This window comes from Dreissena polymorpha, chromosome 14, assembly GCF_020536995.1.
Source record: "Dreissena polymorpha isolate Duluth1 chromosome 14, UMN_Dpol_1.0, whole genome shotgun sequence".
In the NCBI taxonomy this organism is placed as follows: Eukaryota; Metazoa; Mollusca; class Bivalvia; order Myida; family Dreissenidae; genus Dreissena; species Dreissena polymorpha.
This window is the reverse complement of record NC_068368.1, coordinates 67,232,239-67,248,188: the sequence shown is the minus strand read 5'-3', so window position 1 is coordinate 67,248,188 and position 15,950 is coordinate 67,232,239. Positions and strand designations below refer to the sequence as shown.

The 15,950-nt window shown below is 35.5% G+C and overlaps 1 protein-coding gene across 1 annotated transcript in view; it reads left to right on the top strand.

Moving 5' to 3' along the window:
• Positions 1 to 4,687: 4,687 nt before the first annotated feature.
• The window catches only part of LOC127857832 (60S acidic ribosomal protein P0-like), a 38,808-nt gene continuing 27,545 nt past the window's right edge, over positions 4,688 to 15,950 (top strand). Inside the window, exons 1-2 of the mRNA XM_052394514.1 lie at positions 4,688 to 4,836; positions 8,528 to 8,629. Coding sequence (XP_052250474.1) covers positions 8,576 to 8,629 — 54 coding nt within the window. The 5' untranslated portion in view covers positions 4,688 to 4,836; positions 8,528 to 8,575. The remainder of the gene's footprint in view (positions 4,837 to 8,527; positions 8,630 to 15,950) is intronic.

Genomic DNA, 15,950 nt, shown 5'->3' with positions numbered 1-15,950 from the left:
ATTAAGAAAAATCGTCAAGTTCATAACGTTAGGTTGATTTACATCGTCTTTTTCATATTTTGAATACCGTGCAAACTATAACAGTCAGTATAGAGGTGATTGAACTTATTTATTGTTTTAATGATTGATAAGAATAGAGATTATTGTATGATAATACTACTGAACACAATAGCATAATATAATTTTTAAGTATATGATCAGTTGAACAAATTGTACCCATTTGCAGGATAATGTAATATATTCTGAACCACACCCACAAGTGTCATTAATTTAAAACAAAATGATATTTGTCTACACTACATGGGATAACACTTCAAGCTCATTACATTTACATATGTTTATGCGTGTAAATGTCAGTTTATTGACTAAACGATTCATGTGTGTATGAATGTGTGATAATGTTTTCTATATTTTTAGCATATGGGTTAAATGACTCATACATTGTAAAAATAATGTTTTTGCATTTACATTTCAACAAATATTTTGCTAAGACGATTATACGGTCATGAGATGATTAAGTAACAAAAGTGATTTAACAGTAATGATGTCCGCAATAAAATTTGCTTTGAATCACTATTGTTACGTCTGTCCAAATATGGTGTTTTATAGAATCGGTACAGGCCTGTGGTGTTTATCGCGGTTAGCTCTTCGAGGGTTTCCTCTACAACTACTGAAGCTAAGTACTATCAATGAAACTAAATAAGATGTTCGTTTTTACATCGACTGGAATGCTCGTCAGGATAGCACTCGTCGCCCTCGATGTTCTCGAGGCAAACGCGTCGGCTCGTCGGCTACACTCTTCGGGTACACTCATCGGGTACACGTCACTAAATGGCACAAAACCTTCTGGGAATACACCTCCAGAGAAACACGTATAATCACAGAGTCACAGGCTAACATATACCGTCACAATTCCTCATGGAAATACTCACCTCAGGCAAACACATCAACTCATGTTTAGCACCCGTGCTCTCAGTAAGCTCACTTCTGATGAGTCGCCGGTTCCCCATCAAGATGCATGTGCGTGTTTTGTGGGCTGGGCATCAGCACTACATACCGAACAGAAATGCCACACCTTTACGTTTAAACAAATCAAATATTAGGTATGATGTGTACATTTGCGGAAAGATCTGAGTTTGGAACCTTTAGTAAGGGACCAATACAGTTGGTTCTGTCGATTGTTGTCATGTTTAATAGTATCCCTTATTCTCATAGTATAGTCCCTCCTCATAGCATCGTGCCTTTAACGAAAAAACCCAAGAAGTTCTGGAAATATAAGATTTTTTTAATTTTTAGAAGTTGTAATTTATTTGATGGTTATCCATGACTATTACGACGATCATTCTCATGATTTCCGGTGTTCATTGGAGTGTAGGTCATGTTTATTCCAGGGTAATGATATGATTTTTAATTTTCGCAACATAAGTGTGTTAGTTTGTTTTACATTTAAAGGGATCTTTTCACGCTTTGGTAAATTGACAAAATTGAAAAAAGTTGTTTCAGATTCGCAAATTTTCGTTTTAGTTATGATATTTGTGAGGAAACAGTAATACTGAACATTTACCATGGTCTAATATAGCCATTATATGCATCTTTTGACGATTTTAAAACCTAAAAATTATAAAGCGTTGCAACGCGAAACGATTGAAATATTTGGAGAGTTCTGTTTGTGTCGTTAAATTTTGTGAAACTACGAAGATTGCTTATATAAGGTATAAAATACGTCAAGTATGTGTACTCGGCGGAATAGCTCAGTAGGCTAAGGCGTTTTTACTTCAGGACTATGGCAGGACTCCAGGGGTCACTGGTTCGAAACCTGGACCGGGCAATGTTCTTTTCCTTTTTTAAATTTTATTCTTGATTGTTTACTGGAGCTGTAACGATCCAATGTTTACATTTATCGATATAAAGCATTTAATGAATAAGTTAAAAAATGCCAAAATCTGTGAAAAGGCCCCTTTAATAGTAGCTTTATCAAATGTTTTATTGACCGCTTATATTTGAATAAAATGTAAACATACTTAAAAAAAAACAACACGAGCAAGCGTTTTGTTGTTCCATTAAGATACTATTTTTTTAGAAAAAGCACATGCGCATAGAAACAAACCCAAGCAACGCTCGATTGGTCATTATCGGCTCGGGTACTATTTCCCAGCAAACATATGACGTTGAATAGACGTTGAAAAGACGTTGTACCATGACGTTGAATGACCGTTGAATTTTGGTTATAAATTAAAGTTTTTTAGACGTCATTTTATGAGGTTAATTCAACGTCATGTAACAACCAAATTTCAACCTTTTTTCATCCAAAATCCAACCATTCTAAAACCTCTTGCAACCAAAATTCAGCCACTTTGCAACGTTATTATTAAATGTATGGTTCGCTTAACGTTCCCGAAACGTTGTGGAATAACGTTATCATTTAACCTAACACCAACATAAAACTAATTTTCATATTGAGGTTGAAAACCAACACATCTTTATTCTATACAAGTTTATTGAATGCATGTAATTTATACAAATACATATCATCGCACTGTTGTTCTTTTTTGTCTTGAATCCGGATCTGTTCGGGTCTCTTCTCAGTTGTCCTGGAAATACAAACAATATCAGAATGACCAACTGTTCTTTTTTTAATAAAACGGAAAAAATGACAAGACATACATGTACCGCATGAATAACACCAAGAAAACACACATATGCGTCATCTTGAACAAACAAATATATGAAGCCAAATTTTCTATTATACATGGTAAAATAATCAAGCGTTACAACATCTTTAAATTTGATAATGTATTTTATGACTGTATCAATTCATAACTAAATTTGACCTTCAAGATCAATGTTTAATCATGTTATGACCAACAAACAATTTTTATAAACTACATTTTACATAATTATATATTTCAATTGTAGAATTTAATACAAATAATAATTGAAGTTAAGATAAATTTTGAAATTATTATTTTTTAATTAACGGTGAATTCGGATTATCGGTGTTTGAAATAACGGTGTTGAAGTGTACATATTCATTTTATTTTTCACGTAATTACATGTGTTTTCAAGAATGTTTTCAACAACAAATTGCTACCAAAAATGACTTTAAGTGAACGTTAGTATTTTCAAAAGTGGTACAAAGTCTCCATGGTACGAGTTTCCCCATAATTCGAATTTGAATTTAAAGCAAGTGCATAATGATATCAATTGTAATAGTACAACTTGAAATAACAATCAAAACCTACCTCGCAAACGCTTGTTTATCGTCAATTGTACTTTCCAACTTCTCTTATTATTGAACAACAAGCACAGGTTTACATTCAATAACAGCAAAGTTTGAAAATCCAATTAGCCAGTTGGTCAGTGAACAAAGGAATCGAGTGAAGCGCACGCGGAAGATCTGCTGGTTTAGATAACAAGAGAATCGCGCTTGCAAACATTCGAAGATACACAAACGGGTCAAAAATGCAAATCAACTTATAAGCGTATTTTGTAAAAAAGAGAGAAGAATCAAATTCTTTATGAAAACAGTTTTAATGTACATGTTTGTATTGTGTGATTTTTATACGTCCTAGTTATTTTACGACCAAAATACAACGTCTTTCCCCGACGTTGTTTATACGTCGACCATTCTAACGTTGAATCAACGTTGTATTTTGGTTGCCAACGTCGCGACCGAAATTCAACCAATATTCGACGTCTATTCAACGTCGAGTGTTTGCTGGGTTACATGTACCCCGTGTACATGTAAGTATACTTAAATGTACCCCGGGTACGGTAAATATACTAAAACGTACCCGGCCGATATTAGACTGTACCAGGGTTTAATTCCCGCCCTAAATTCGATGTCGTAAAACGCGCTTCCGATAACCGTAATTACGAAACAAACTTCTAATTAAAAAAAAACTCAAGAAATTGCTTTTTGAGTATGAGTTTCGATAATATAGAGGCCATATAACAGAGAATTGGCATAAATATAAACATATTTAATTTAAACAAATAGACGACAACGATCGATTTAGCGTTAAAATTCGCGGGTACGTTTAAGTATATTTACTGTACCCGGGGCACATGTATGTATACTTAAGTGTACCCGCGGTACATGTAAGTAGTACCCGAGCCGACATTGACAAATCGAGCCTAAGAAACCAATCGGTATTTTGAGAACCATATTGTACGATACAGATAACTACATTTAGCTAAGTTTAGCAAGTATTTTGTCAAAACAATGGCGAATTCAATGCAGTTTTCGTAGTTATGTACAAGAATACACATTTTAAGTTAGATTGGCATACAAAACATGCGTGTTTTTTGTTTGTGATCACTAACAAAATTCGTATATATTCATTAAGAGGGTCGATACCACGGAAAGACATGCTATTTTCCGCTTTACTACGCATGTTAAATGAATAGGGTTATACGCATTGAATAGACACTGTTTTGAGTATATTAGTTTTAACATGAATGTAATATTCAAATGCATTCTGGTGTTGCATATGATATATGTTTGAGTGAAGATTTTGTTTCCATTCTTCTGGAATGCTCTTTCCGAATGTGTAGAAGTTTTAAAAAGCATTGTATTAATATCATAAAATGTTTTAGGTTGTTCTCGCAAAGATCTTTACATCTTTAAGATCCATTTCTCCGCTACAGCAATTGTTCCATTGCTAATAGACTGGCGGGTATATTAAGAATTTCTCTTCCAATAATTTTGGTTGAATTTCACATTTCAATTAAAATTGGATGGTGGTTTGTAGCCTATTTCATGCTAGCCGTTAATTCACTTTGGTTACCGATTAAAACGCACGTGTCGTCCTTTCAGACATTTTTGTCAGCGAGGTAGGTCGTGGGAGGAATTTGCTTTACAATTTACATCAAGGGGCATATCTTTTTTCGAATTGTTTTCGGTACAAATGATAAATATTCCTGTAGATAAATATCATTTTGTTTCAATGGAAGATATAGTTTATGTGTGACTGTATCAATTATGCTGATAGTCTTCCGCAACCTATTTTCGCGACGCGACCTCGCCGTGGTAGAAAAACGAATTACAATTATCCACTTTACATACGAGTCATGTGAAGAACGCATTCATAAATTTAACTATGAAAAAGTGGTTGTTTGTATTGCCACTTGAAACATAGTTCTGGCTACCATAACTTTAAATGTCGCTTTTTATGATTTTTGACTGGCGCGACTTTATAGTTATGGACCAACCCCATTAGGAAAGTCAACCAGAAATTCCCGAAAAGTTGACAGTTAGCGAAGACCGGTCCAAAACAGCTTTTAAATGCAGTTATTGGTCCAAATCAACCACTTGATCGGAAAGATTGACATTTTTCACATTAAACTGATATATTCTTTCACAAAATACTATCTTAAACATTTAAAATTTATCTATTCTGCTTTTACATATCGAGAAAAACAGCGATGTGACATACTTACTTGAAATGCGAATCTCCCGAGATTTCACGGTCATATGACGTTATTTCTATTTTTAGTAACATACCATGTGCTAGAGTGTTTTCAAATTCAAAAAGACATTTCCCGGTATTTTAGATTATTCTGGCTTGTTTTGTAAACAAATTGTAGTGTAAATACAAACTCAAAGTAAATATTATTAAAACAACCTGATTCACACTGAAATCAGTCTTATAATCCACCAGACATAAGTTGTTTATCACAAATAATAGATTTCAGAAAACGAAAGTAATGTTTACAATTTCAGCAAAATATGTCAAGGTCGATCCGAAAGTATCCAAATGAAAACTCTTCACGTGACAAAGCGACAATGGCGTCAAAATTGTGAATTTCAGACTGATGAGAGTTATTTTCATATATTGTAAGATGCATTTGAAACATTTGAACCTTAAAATAATCCCCGATGCAGTAACTTATATTCATTCACCAATATATGTAGAAATGTATCCAAGAACATGAGATTTCTTTGATTTATAGCGTGACATAAATATGCAGGGGTTTTTTTTAGAAAAAGGGGAAGACGCTGGACGCTGGGTAAAAGGGGAAAATCGAGCGCGAAAGACATATTTGGGGAAAAAATAAAAACTGTTCATTTCAATGTCTATAACTCGCCTACAGACTTCATGTTTTTTTTTAGAAAAAGAGACATGTCTCTGACCTTTTTGTTCTTAAACACATGAACAAGTATGATATTAAAGTCAAAGTCCTAAATAAAGTTGCAGGGGTAGATCTAATAATGGGAATTTTTTTCAACTGGGGCCGGGCAACGATTTCAATATTGTGATTTCAATTTCATGATGAATGGGTTGACGATCTAGATCTGCTACAGTATTGGAAGGGAAAGGTGCGGCAGCTGCCGATTGTCTACTTTCACTTTCACAATAATCCGACAGTATTAATCGATGTTGATTACATGTACCTCCGAATCCTGCTGGGTTTCAACGGTTTTTGATGATTCATTCTTAAAAAATGCGTCAACGCAATTAATATTTTCCGAGTCTGAACGTTTTATTTTGTTCCTGTATGAACGCCAATTGTGAGACTTTTTTTCTGTTTTAACGTTTATACCCATCTTGGCTTTCACATAACCCGGATGAAAACTCGACTGGTTTCCGGTAATTAATTGACAAATCACCCTTCTCGCGCAAGACCGGAATCCAGTAAAATAGTCACATGATTTATACGATTAGTTGCCCGGTTTCCATGACGTAATTTAAGAGCTATATATAAAATCACTGGGATTCCCAGATTTGATTAGGCTGTCCGGCTAGCGCAGTGGTTAGCACGCTCGCTTCTCACCTAGGCGAACCGGGTTCGATTCCCGTTCCCGGCGCATGTGAGTCTGGTTGGTGGTCACCATACCGGACAGGTGGGTTTCCTCCGGGTACTCCGGTTTCCCCCCACAGCACAAGACCACGCCTAAATTAAAAATCTTTCAGTAAAAACAATAAATAGCTGGAAATTGCAGCTATCATTCAAAATTCGTCCCAACTTTCGTGAGTCTAAAATCTGATTAGGAAGGAGTGCTGGGACACACTCCGGGTCCTCACCTAATGCAGCCTCTGGCGCGGAGGGACCTCATAAACATGGAAATACACACACCCAGATTTGAGAGTTCGTCGGGAGAGAGAGAGAGCGAGATCGTTGTACATGGTACAAATAGGATAAGTGTCGACTTCCCAAAAGAAAGAAAAAAACATTTCTTTGAGGGTAAAATATTATATTTTGGTGAAAAATTATATTTTTGGAGGGGAAATGGTAGTTTTAGGGGAAAAATTCTGGTAGGGGAAGACGCCGATTATCGGCGTCACTTTCTTAGTAAAAAAAACCCCTGATATGTTATGACTCTGGTTGACTTTCGATACGGGGTTAGCTTCAGCGTACAGGTCTGTCAATACTATATAAACTGTACGCTGAAGTTTCTTTAGCTACTTGAAACACTGATTATAAATATGTCGAATACATTGAGTGATTATTGAATTACCTTAGGTTACCTTAGGTGGTTTACCACCGCAGGTCTTAGGAAGCTCTGTAGTGGCCCCTTTCTCCTCACTGGTTACTAATCTCAATGTGTTCCTTCTGGAATATTGACTATTGTATTAAAATATACAATCAAATAATATTTTGTACTTAAGTATTTCTTTACTTCCAAATAGATAAAATATGAAAAAGTAAATAGGCAATATTGTTATCAGCAATTTTTTTCCTTTGTAAAGTACTGGAAAACAACACTTTCCCAATCTGGGAAAAATTACATATTTCCCATATGAAGGTGAATTTTTTTTTTTAAATGAACTTTAATTAATTTACTCCTGCAGCTCTATGGCTAGAACCTTAGTAAATATAATATTAACAACACGACATCAGTTATTCTCCATTTTAAGGTTTTTGTTAGCAAAAAATCAAATACATTAATTGCCCAATTTGAAGATTTCACGACGTTTTTTTCCCAATTTCAAGGTTCTCACGACTCAATTTTGAGGTTTTCACGACTCAATTTTTCCCAATTGGACCGGTACGGGTTTCCAATAGGACAAAAAAATCGCTGGTAATACATGTAGCATTAAAAGATTGACCTGTTTTTCTAATATGAAGACAAATATATACATTTTGTAGGAATTGTGCCCCTATTCGCAGGCAATTGGCATTAGTTGCTACCCATCTCTCCCCCGCCCAGCTGCTACCCTCCTCCAAAACCCTAACAATTGTCCTTGTACAATGGAACACAATCAAAATTAATCAAAGTTAAAACTAACATATATATCCCTTTATCTATCATCTGTTTCGAGAATCAGCTTTTTAACTATTCAACCAGTACCTTTCACAATTGCTACCCCATTGTTGATTAAAATAGTTTTCAACAAAGCTGTGCTCTATTCTGACAGATGCAATTGCAAAACTGGAGCATGTTTTAAACTTTGAAACTGCATTATGCCATTTGCTGATCTCTCATGCGGATCAAATGTTTCTTCCGGACAATAATACCAGTTAAAAATGTTCAAGGCAAAAATGTTTCTGAAACAAGTGAATCTGTATGTTCTCTTTTCAGATCTCCAGGCTTGTCTTTAAATAGTACAGCTGTCCCTGCTCCACCAAGATGGTCAAGGAAGACAAGTCAACATGGAAGGCTAACTACTTTGTCAAGATAGCTGTAAGTCTACTCTTCAAGTTTATTTTCAACTTTATTTGAGCCTCAAATTACCACCAACAACACTATTTCTGAATTGAAGCCAGGGCCCTCAATCTATCAAATCTGCCGCCGAATTTCGGCGGCAGTCCCCCACCTGAAAAGTATACTTTTTTCCCCTTTTGGGGGGAAAAATTCCCCCTAAAAAATTTTTTATTTTTTTTAATAGAAAGATGTGTCTCATGATTATTATATCTCAATTCTATTTCAATTTAATCTTTTCAAACATACTAAATGATGAAAAATGCAATGAATATAGTGCAAACATGTACAAATGAAATAATGAGAGAGTAAGTAAAAAATTCCCCCAAAAAGGGAAACGCCGCGAAAATTCCCCCTCCTAAGGGCTGCGGACCCCTTCCCCCAAAGTAGTGTGAGGGCCCTGGAAGCCAAAACAACATGGTTTTGCCCTATCTATAGGAACCACGGCCCCATTCCCAAAATGGGGAAAAAACACTTCCACCACTATGGCAGCTCTTTCAAAAGTTGAAAGTTGATAGGTTTTATTATTTGTGACGTGTGCAATTATGGTATACACCTTCGCATGTTTTCGGCCGGTATTCGGCTGCCTGAACGCTCATTGGCTGATGCGATTACCAAACAGATTTTGATTGACAACAGGACAAATCAATATTTGTCACTTGCTGGGAAATTCATGCTATACACATTACAGTAGCTCGTAAGCGGAGTTAATGGACTAAATTACAAGATTAAGTGTTGAGATTTATACATGCTGTGTATTAGAAAACGTCCACCAGTTGTGAAATTGACATACGAATATAACGTTTTGGTGCGTAATTTACACCCGGATGTCCATTAACAGTAGTGCTGCTATGGTGACTAAGTCTGAGTGCTTAAAAGTTTAATTGTTCATCAATCTTAACTAAAATTACAATTGTCATTTTGATTGGTGGTAATTGTGAAAGAAGGGTCACTAATGAAGTATAGTAATGATGACACAGGACATGCAGAATATCTGTGTAGATAATCAATTGTATGTACCGACCCAGTCTGAGTGCTTAAAAGTTAAAATATTCACTGTTTAATGTTGTTTTTTGGATTAAATCTTTTACAATTGTTACAGTACAGGGGTTCTCCTGCTATTTAAAAAAGGACCTTAATGGACCTCAGGGCCCTCACACTACTTTGGGGGAAGGGGTCCGCAGCCCTTAGGAGGGGGAATTTTCGCGGCGTTTCCCTTCTTGGGGGATTTTTTTACTTACTCTCTCATTATTTCATTTGTACATGTTTGCACTATATTCATTGCATATTTCATAATTTAGTATGTTTGAAAAGATTAAATTGAAAAAGATTTGAGATATAACAATCATGAGACACATCTTTCTATTTAAAAAAAAAAAAAAAAAAAATTTTTTTTTTTTTTTTAGGGGGAATTTTTCCCCCCAAAAGGGGAAAAAAGTATACTTTTCAGGTGGGGGACTGCCGCCGAAATTCGGCGGCAGATTTGATAGATTGAGGGTCCTGGACCTGATCCCCCAAAAAACATGTTTTTCCCAAATTATCCATTTTAGAAGACAAAAGTATTAAATCTTAATTTAGTGTTTAGTTAAAGAATAAATGTATTGAAGGTGATACAGAGCTGAACAATGAAAGTTTGAAAATAGAAAAATATTGCATAATTAAATTGAATTTTTTGTAAAAACAGTAAAATAAGTTAAATTGATTATTTAAGACTTTCCTTATTTTCCACAAAATCCGGCATTTTGGGCGATTTTTTCCCCTCAAAAAATATTTTTCCCCTCAAAAAAGGCCAGGCCCTTTCCTCAAAATCAGATTTAAAAAACCTGCACTTATCACACATGTTCATAATATTTTGTAACATTTTAATAATATGTTATCAAAATAGTCGTTATTTACCAGTTAACGGCTTCTTTGAAATATAAGAAACACTATTTACATGCGATTATTCTTCCCAATTGAGACAGTTTTGCGATTATTTTATTGAAGTAATGATGACACCGCCCATGCAGAATATCTTTGTTGAAAGTCATTTGTATGTACCATCCCAGTCTGAGAGCTTCATAGTTCAGGGTTTTTATGTCCCCCGCTGTAGTAGTTTGGGACATATTGTTTTTGCCCTGTCGGTTGGTTGGTTGGTTGGTTGGTCGGTTGGTTGGTTGGTCTGTTTGCGCCAACTTTAACATTTTGCAATAACTTTTGCTATATTGAATATAGCAACTTGATATTTGGCATGCATGTGTATCTCATGGAGCTGCACATTTTTAGTGGTGAAAGGTCAAGGTCATCCTTCAAGGTCAGAGGTCAAATATATGTGGCCAAAATCGCTAATTTTATGAATACTTTTGCAATATTGAAGATAGCAACTTGATATTTGGCATGCATGTGTATCTCATGGAGCTGCACATTTTGAGTAGTGAAAGGTAAAGGTCATCCTTCAAGGTGAGAGGTCAAATATATGTGGCCCAAATCACCTATTTTAAGAATACATTTGCAATATTAAAGATAGCAACTTGATATTTGGCATGCATGTGTTGTCCCCCACTAGTAGTGGGGGACATATTGTTTTTGCCCTGTCTGTTGGTTGGTTGGTTAGTCTGTTGGTTGGTTAGTCTGTTTGCGCCAACTTTAACATTTTGCAATAACATTTGCTATATTGAATATAGCAACTGGATATTTGGCATGCATGTGTATCTCATGGAGCTGCACATTTTGAGTGGTGAAAGGTCAAGGTCATACTTCAAGGTCAGAGGTCAAATATATGTGGCCAAAATAGCTCATTTTATGAATACTTTTGCAATATTGAAGATAGCAACTTGATATTTGGCATGCATGTGTATCTCATGGAGCTGCACATTTTGAGTAGTGAAAGGTCAAGGTCATCCTTCAAGGTGAGAGGTCAAATATATGTGGCCCAAATCACCTATTTTAAGAATACTTTTGCAATATTAAAGATAGCAACTTGATATTTGGCATGCATGTGTTGTCCCCCACTAATAGTGGGGGACATATTGTTTTTGCCCTGTCTGTTGGTTGGTTGGTTGGTCTGTTGGTTGGTTAGTCTGTTTGCGCCAACTTTAACATTTTGCAATAACTTTTGCTATATTGAATATAGCAACTTGATATTTTGCATGCATGTGTATCTCATGGAGCTGCACATTTTGAGTGGTGAAAGGTCAAGGTCATCCTTCAAGGTCAGAGGTCAAATATATGTGGCCAAAATAGCTCATTTTATGAATACTTTTGCAATATTGAAGATAGCAACTTGATATTTGGCATGCATGTGTATCTCATGGAGCTGCACATTTTTAGTGGTGAAAGGTCAAGGTCATCCTTCAAGGTGAGAGGTCAAATATATGTGGCCCAAATCACCTATTTTATGAATGCTTTTGCAATATTAAAGATAGCAACTTGATATTTGGCATGCATGTGTATCTCATGGAGCTGCACATTTTGAGTGGTGAAAGGTCAAGGTCATCCTTCAAGGTCAGAGGTCAAATATATGTGGCCCAAATCGCTTATTTTATGAATACTTTTGCAATATTGAAGATAGCAACTTGATATTTGGCATGCATGTGTATCTCATGGAGCTGCACATTTTGAGTGGTGAAAGGTCAAGGTCATCCTTTAAGGTCAAATATATGGGTCAAAATTGCTCATGTAATGTCACTTCTGCAATATTGAAGCTAGCAATTTTATATTTGAAATGCATGTGTATCTCATGGAGCTGCACATTTTGAGTGGTGAAGGGTCAAGGTCATCCTTCAAGGTCAAATATATGGGTCAAAATTGCTCATGTAATGTCACTTCTGCAATATTGAAGCTAGCAATTTTATATTTGAAATGCATGTGTATCTCATGGAGCTGCACATTTTGAGTGGTGAAGGGTCAAGGTCATCATTCAAGGTCAAACGTCATATAGGGGGACATTGTGTTTCACAAACACATCTTGTTTTATTAAGAAAGTGACGCTGATAGTCGGCGTCTTCCCCTACCAGAATTTTTTCCCCACAAAATACAATTTCCCCTCCATCAATATAATTTTTCACCAAAACATATCGTTGTTTAGCATTTATTTCAGTTTTAAACCGATTATTTATAATTTGGATTGCTTAATAATCCATCGCAATACTAGCTCATTTGCGGTGGTCGCTAAAAAAACGTTAAAATAGAAATAAGCCAGTGCTCCAGATAACATGCGTAAAGGCGTAAACACGAATTAAATCTCGTAAATAACGATTTAGATTTAAAATCTTTGCGTAAAGTTACGCATTGAAAAAAAAAAGAAACACAAATTCGAAATTTTCAAACGTGTGTAAAACTTCCAGTAGCAAATTATATATGGTAAACATTTCATCCTGGTTCTGACTCGTCGCTGAATTTAAACTACAAGTTTAAAATCTTTAATCCTCACTCAAGCGTTTGCTGTGTGGAAGAGCCACACCTAAGAACCGTTGAAAGGCCAAACGGTCTTGATTCTGTTCTCTTAGTATTGCAGACGAGTCATTAATGTTTATTGTACCTTTTTAATTACACTTATTGTAATTTTTATACACAAGTAATATACTGTATACCTTTTCAATATGTCATTAAAATTAAATGTTCAATAAAGTTTTTGATATGACTTTAACCATACATGCCATAATTTTTAAGACCAATTCCGGGACATTGTGTTAAATTGTCCGGGACTTTTGCCGATTTTCCGGGACATGTATAAAATGTAGCGATATTCAGTCTCCGCCAAACATGGTCGGACCGACGGACATGTCCTGTAAAATTTTGTAAGGTCCGGCCTGTCGGCCTAATTTACAGGACCGATTGTCCGGTAAAAAAAAATAGAACGAAATTGTTGATTATTTATGTTTTTACGGCTCTGAAAGTTTTCCGCGGTATAAAAATAGCTAACGCGTCTTTCCGTTCCAACGCTCTACTCTACGGAATTTTGCGATGCACCTAATTGGTCCATTTTTTGCGTCATTACCATATGACAAATGCTCGTCAGGACATTCTAAATCCATGACGGCCTAGTCGCTGATTAAGATAATTATAAATCTGATTATTAAATGATACAAATATCAATTTGTATGGACATAATCGAGATAGTTATAAATAATTGTGATCATCTTCATTCGCTATGTCATGATCTTGACTGTCAATGTCCCTGCGTGAAAAAGTCTGGTAATCAATTATCTAGGCGGCCGTCGGTTTAGGCCTTATTGACCAGATTCCTCTCTGACATGCGCACTGAGACTTAGCAACAAGAATCAACAAACGCTACCGCCGAGTTTGAAAACTGTTTGAAAAATGTTTCTACGATATTACGAGGGAGCGACTCCCGGTGGAAAACGACCGGCACCACCTGATTCTTCGGAAAAACAGAAAGAGAAGTGGAAAAAATATGAAGAAAAAATGAAAATGAAATGCTCCTTTAATCTTTTTGTACATAGTGCAATTATAATGATAAATGTGTTCAATAGTTTTCAGAACATGTTTTATCAAACTAAAAAAGTAGCATGTTTGGTCGCTTTTCGTGTGATTTTATTAATATAGTTATGTAGTTGGTAGGTCCTGTAAAAAAAGAGGAGGTCCTGTATTTTTTCCCAGTTTACAGGACCTACTGTCCTGTAAAAATTTGACTAGTTTGGCGGAGACTGGATATTTATAGACATATGCATTTTTGGTACGTTTTGTTTTGTTTCGCATCGTTAATTGCAAAAGTTCGAAAGCCTATCCGAAATATACTTGATCTATTAACGTCAAATTAAACATTACTAGTTCCTTTACTAGATACAGGCCATGTGTTTTCAGTGTAAGCGTTCTAAACATAGATGGTGACGTCACTGCGTTATTGTTATTAAGACCGGTGTGTAACGCCTAGTTGTTGATACGCCTTTATTCATTTATAACATTTATATAATAAAAAATACAACAATACAGTACCGTTAGATTGTCAACTCAAATCAATTCACAATACATACAACCAATCACATAAAACAAATACAACAAAACAGTACCGGTAGATCGTCAACTTAAAATCCGTACAGTCACACATTAGTTACACTCTTGTTTCGATGTAGATATAAGTCAATTAACAACCAAAACAATGCCGCCTTTTCGGTTTGACAGCGAACGTGAGATAATCAATATGATAACAGGACCCCTGTTAATTGATCGATTTTGACACGTAGCGTAGTCTGCCTATTCGGGTAGGCATTGTCATGGAGACGCTGCATATATACACAGATTCGAGGTGCAGTTAAGCCTAAGATAAGGTACACAGGGTTCGCACAGGGCTTGAAAAGTGCTTGAAAACGAGTCCTAGGCTTGAAAAGCCCTTGAATAAAGGTTGGCCTTGAAAAAGTGCTTGAAAAGTGCTTATTTCATGTAAAAAAGCCTTGAACATGTTTATTTCTGCTCAATATTACATGTATCATCGCTTTAATTATAAACTTAAATCGTTCTTAAGGGAAATATTACGAAAATTTATCATAAATTCCTTCGCGCAAAAAGTTGAGTACGAAATATAAGTTCGTACACTATTGAGTACGAAACGTTATGTGTACACGTCACAGATTATGTGTACTACGTCAGAGATTCTCCATTGTGATCAATTTTCGCGAGTGAAAACGCAGCGATGGGAAAGTGTCATTTCAAACCAGGGTGGTTAACTGAATATTCCTGGGTACAGAAAACAAATGACATTCAAAAAGCACATTTTCGGCTGTCTGTATGAGGACCGTTGATGTCGGGGGATGGTGTAAAGCGCTTTGAAAAGCCATGAGAAAGGGGAAACCCACAAAGAAAACATGAAATTGAGAAGCAATGTGTTTGTTTGTAATAACTTTAAAAAGAAAATACATACAGTCAGTACACCAGTTTAGAATCGCCCGGCAAAAACATTTATTCTTTTTACCACAATAATTTTATCGGGATTTAGTGTCAATGTGAGAAGATGTAAAAATAAAGGGTAATAATCTATTTTGTATGATAACAGGTTAGGTCAGACGGCATATGCAGTTTTTTGTCATAAATAGCCAATTAAAGTTCAACCTTAGGAAAATTATTAAAAATCATTCAGCTTACAGAATTAGTATTTCAAAACATTGTCATAGCATTTGTTTTCAATCAGCAAAAAGTTTATTTGAAAATAGTAAAGCCTTCTATATCCATATGCACATTTCAAAACATAACTCATTCAATCAGTTCCGGTTAACTTTTTGCTGCATTTTTCCACCCTGTAAGCTATTTACAAAAGATTTCTTGCTAAAACTTTGTTAATTTATTCCTTTACCTAATGTATACCTTA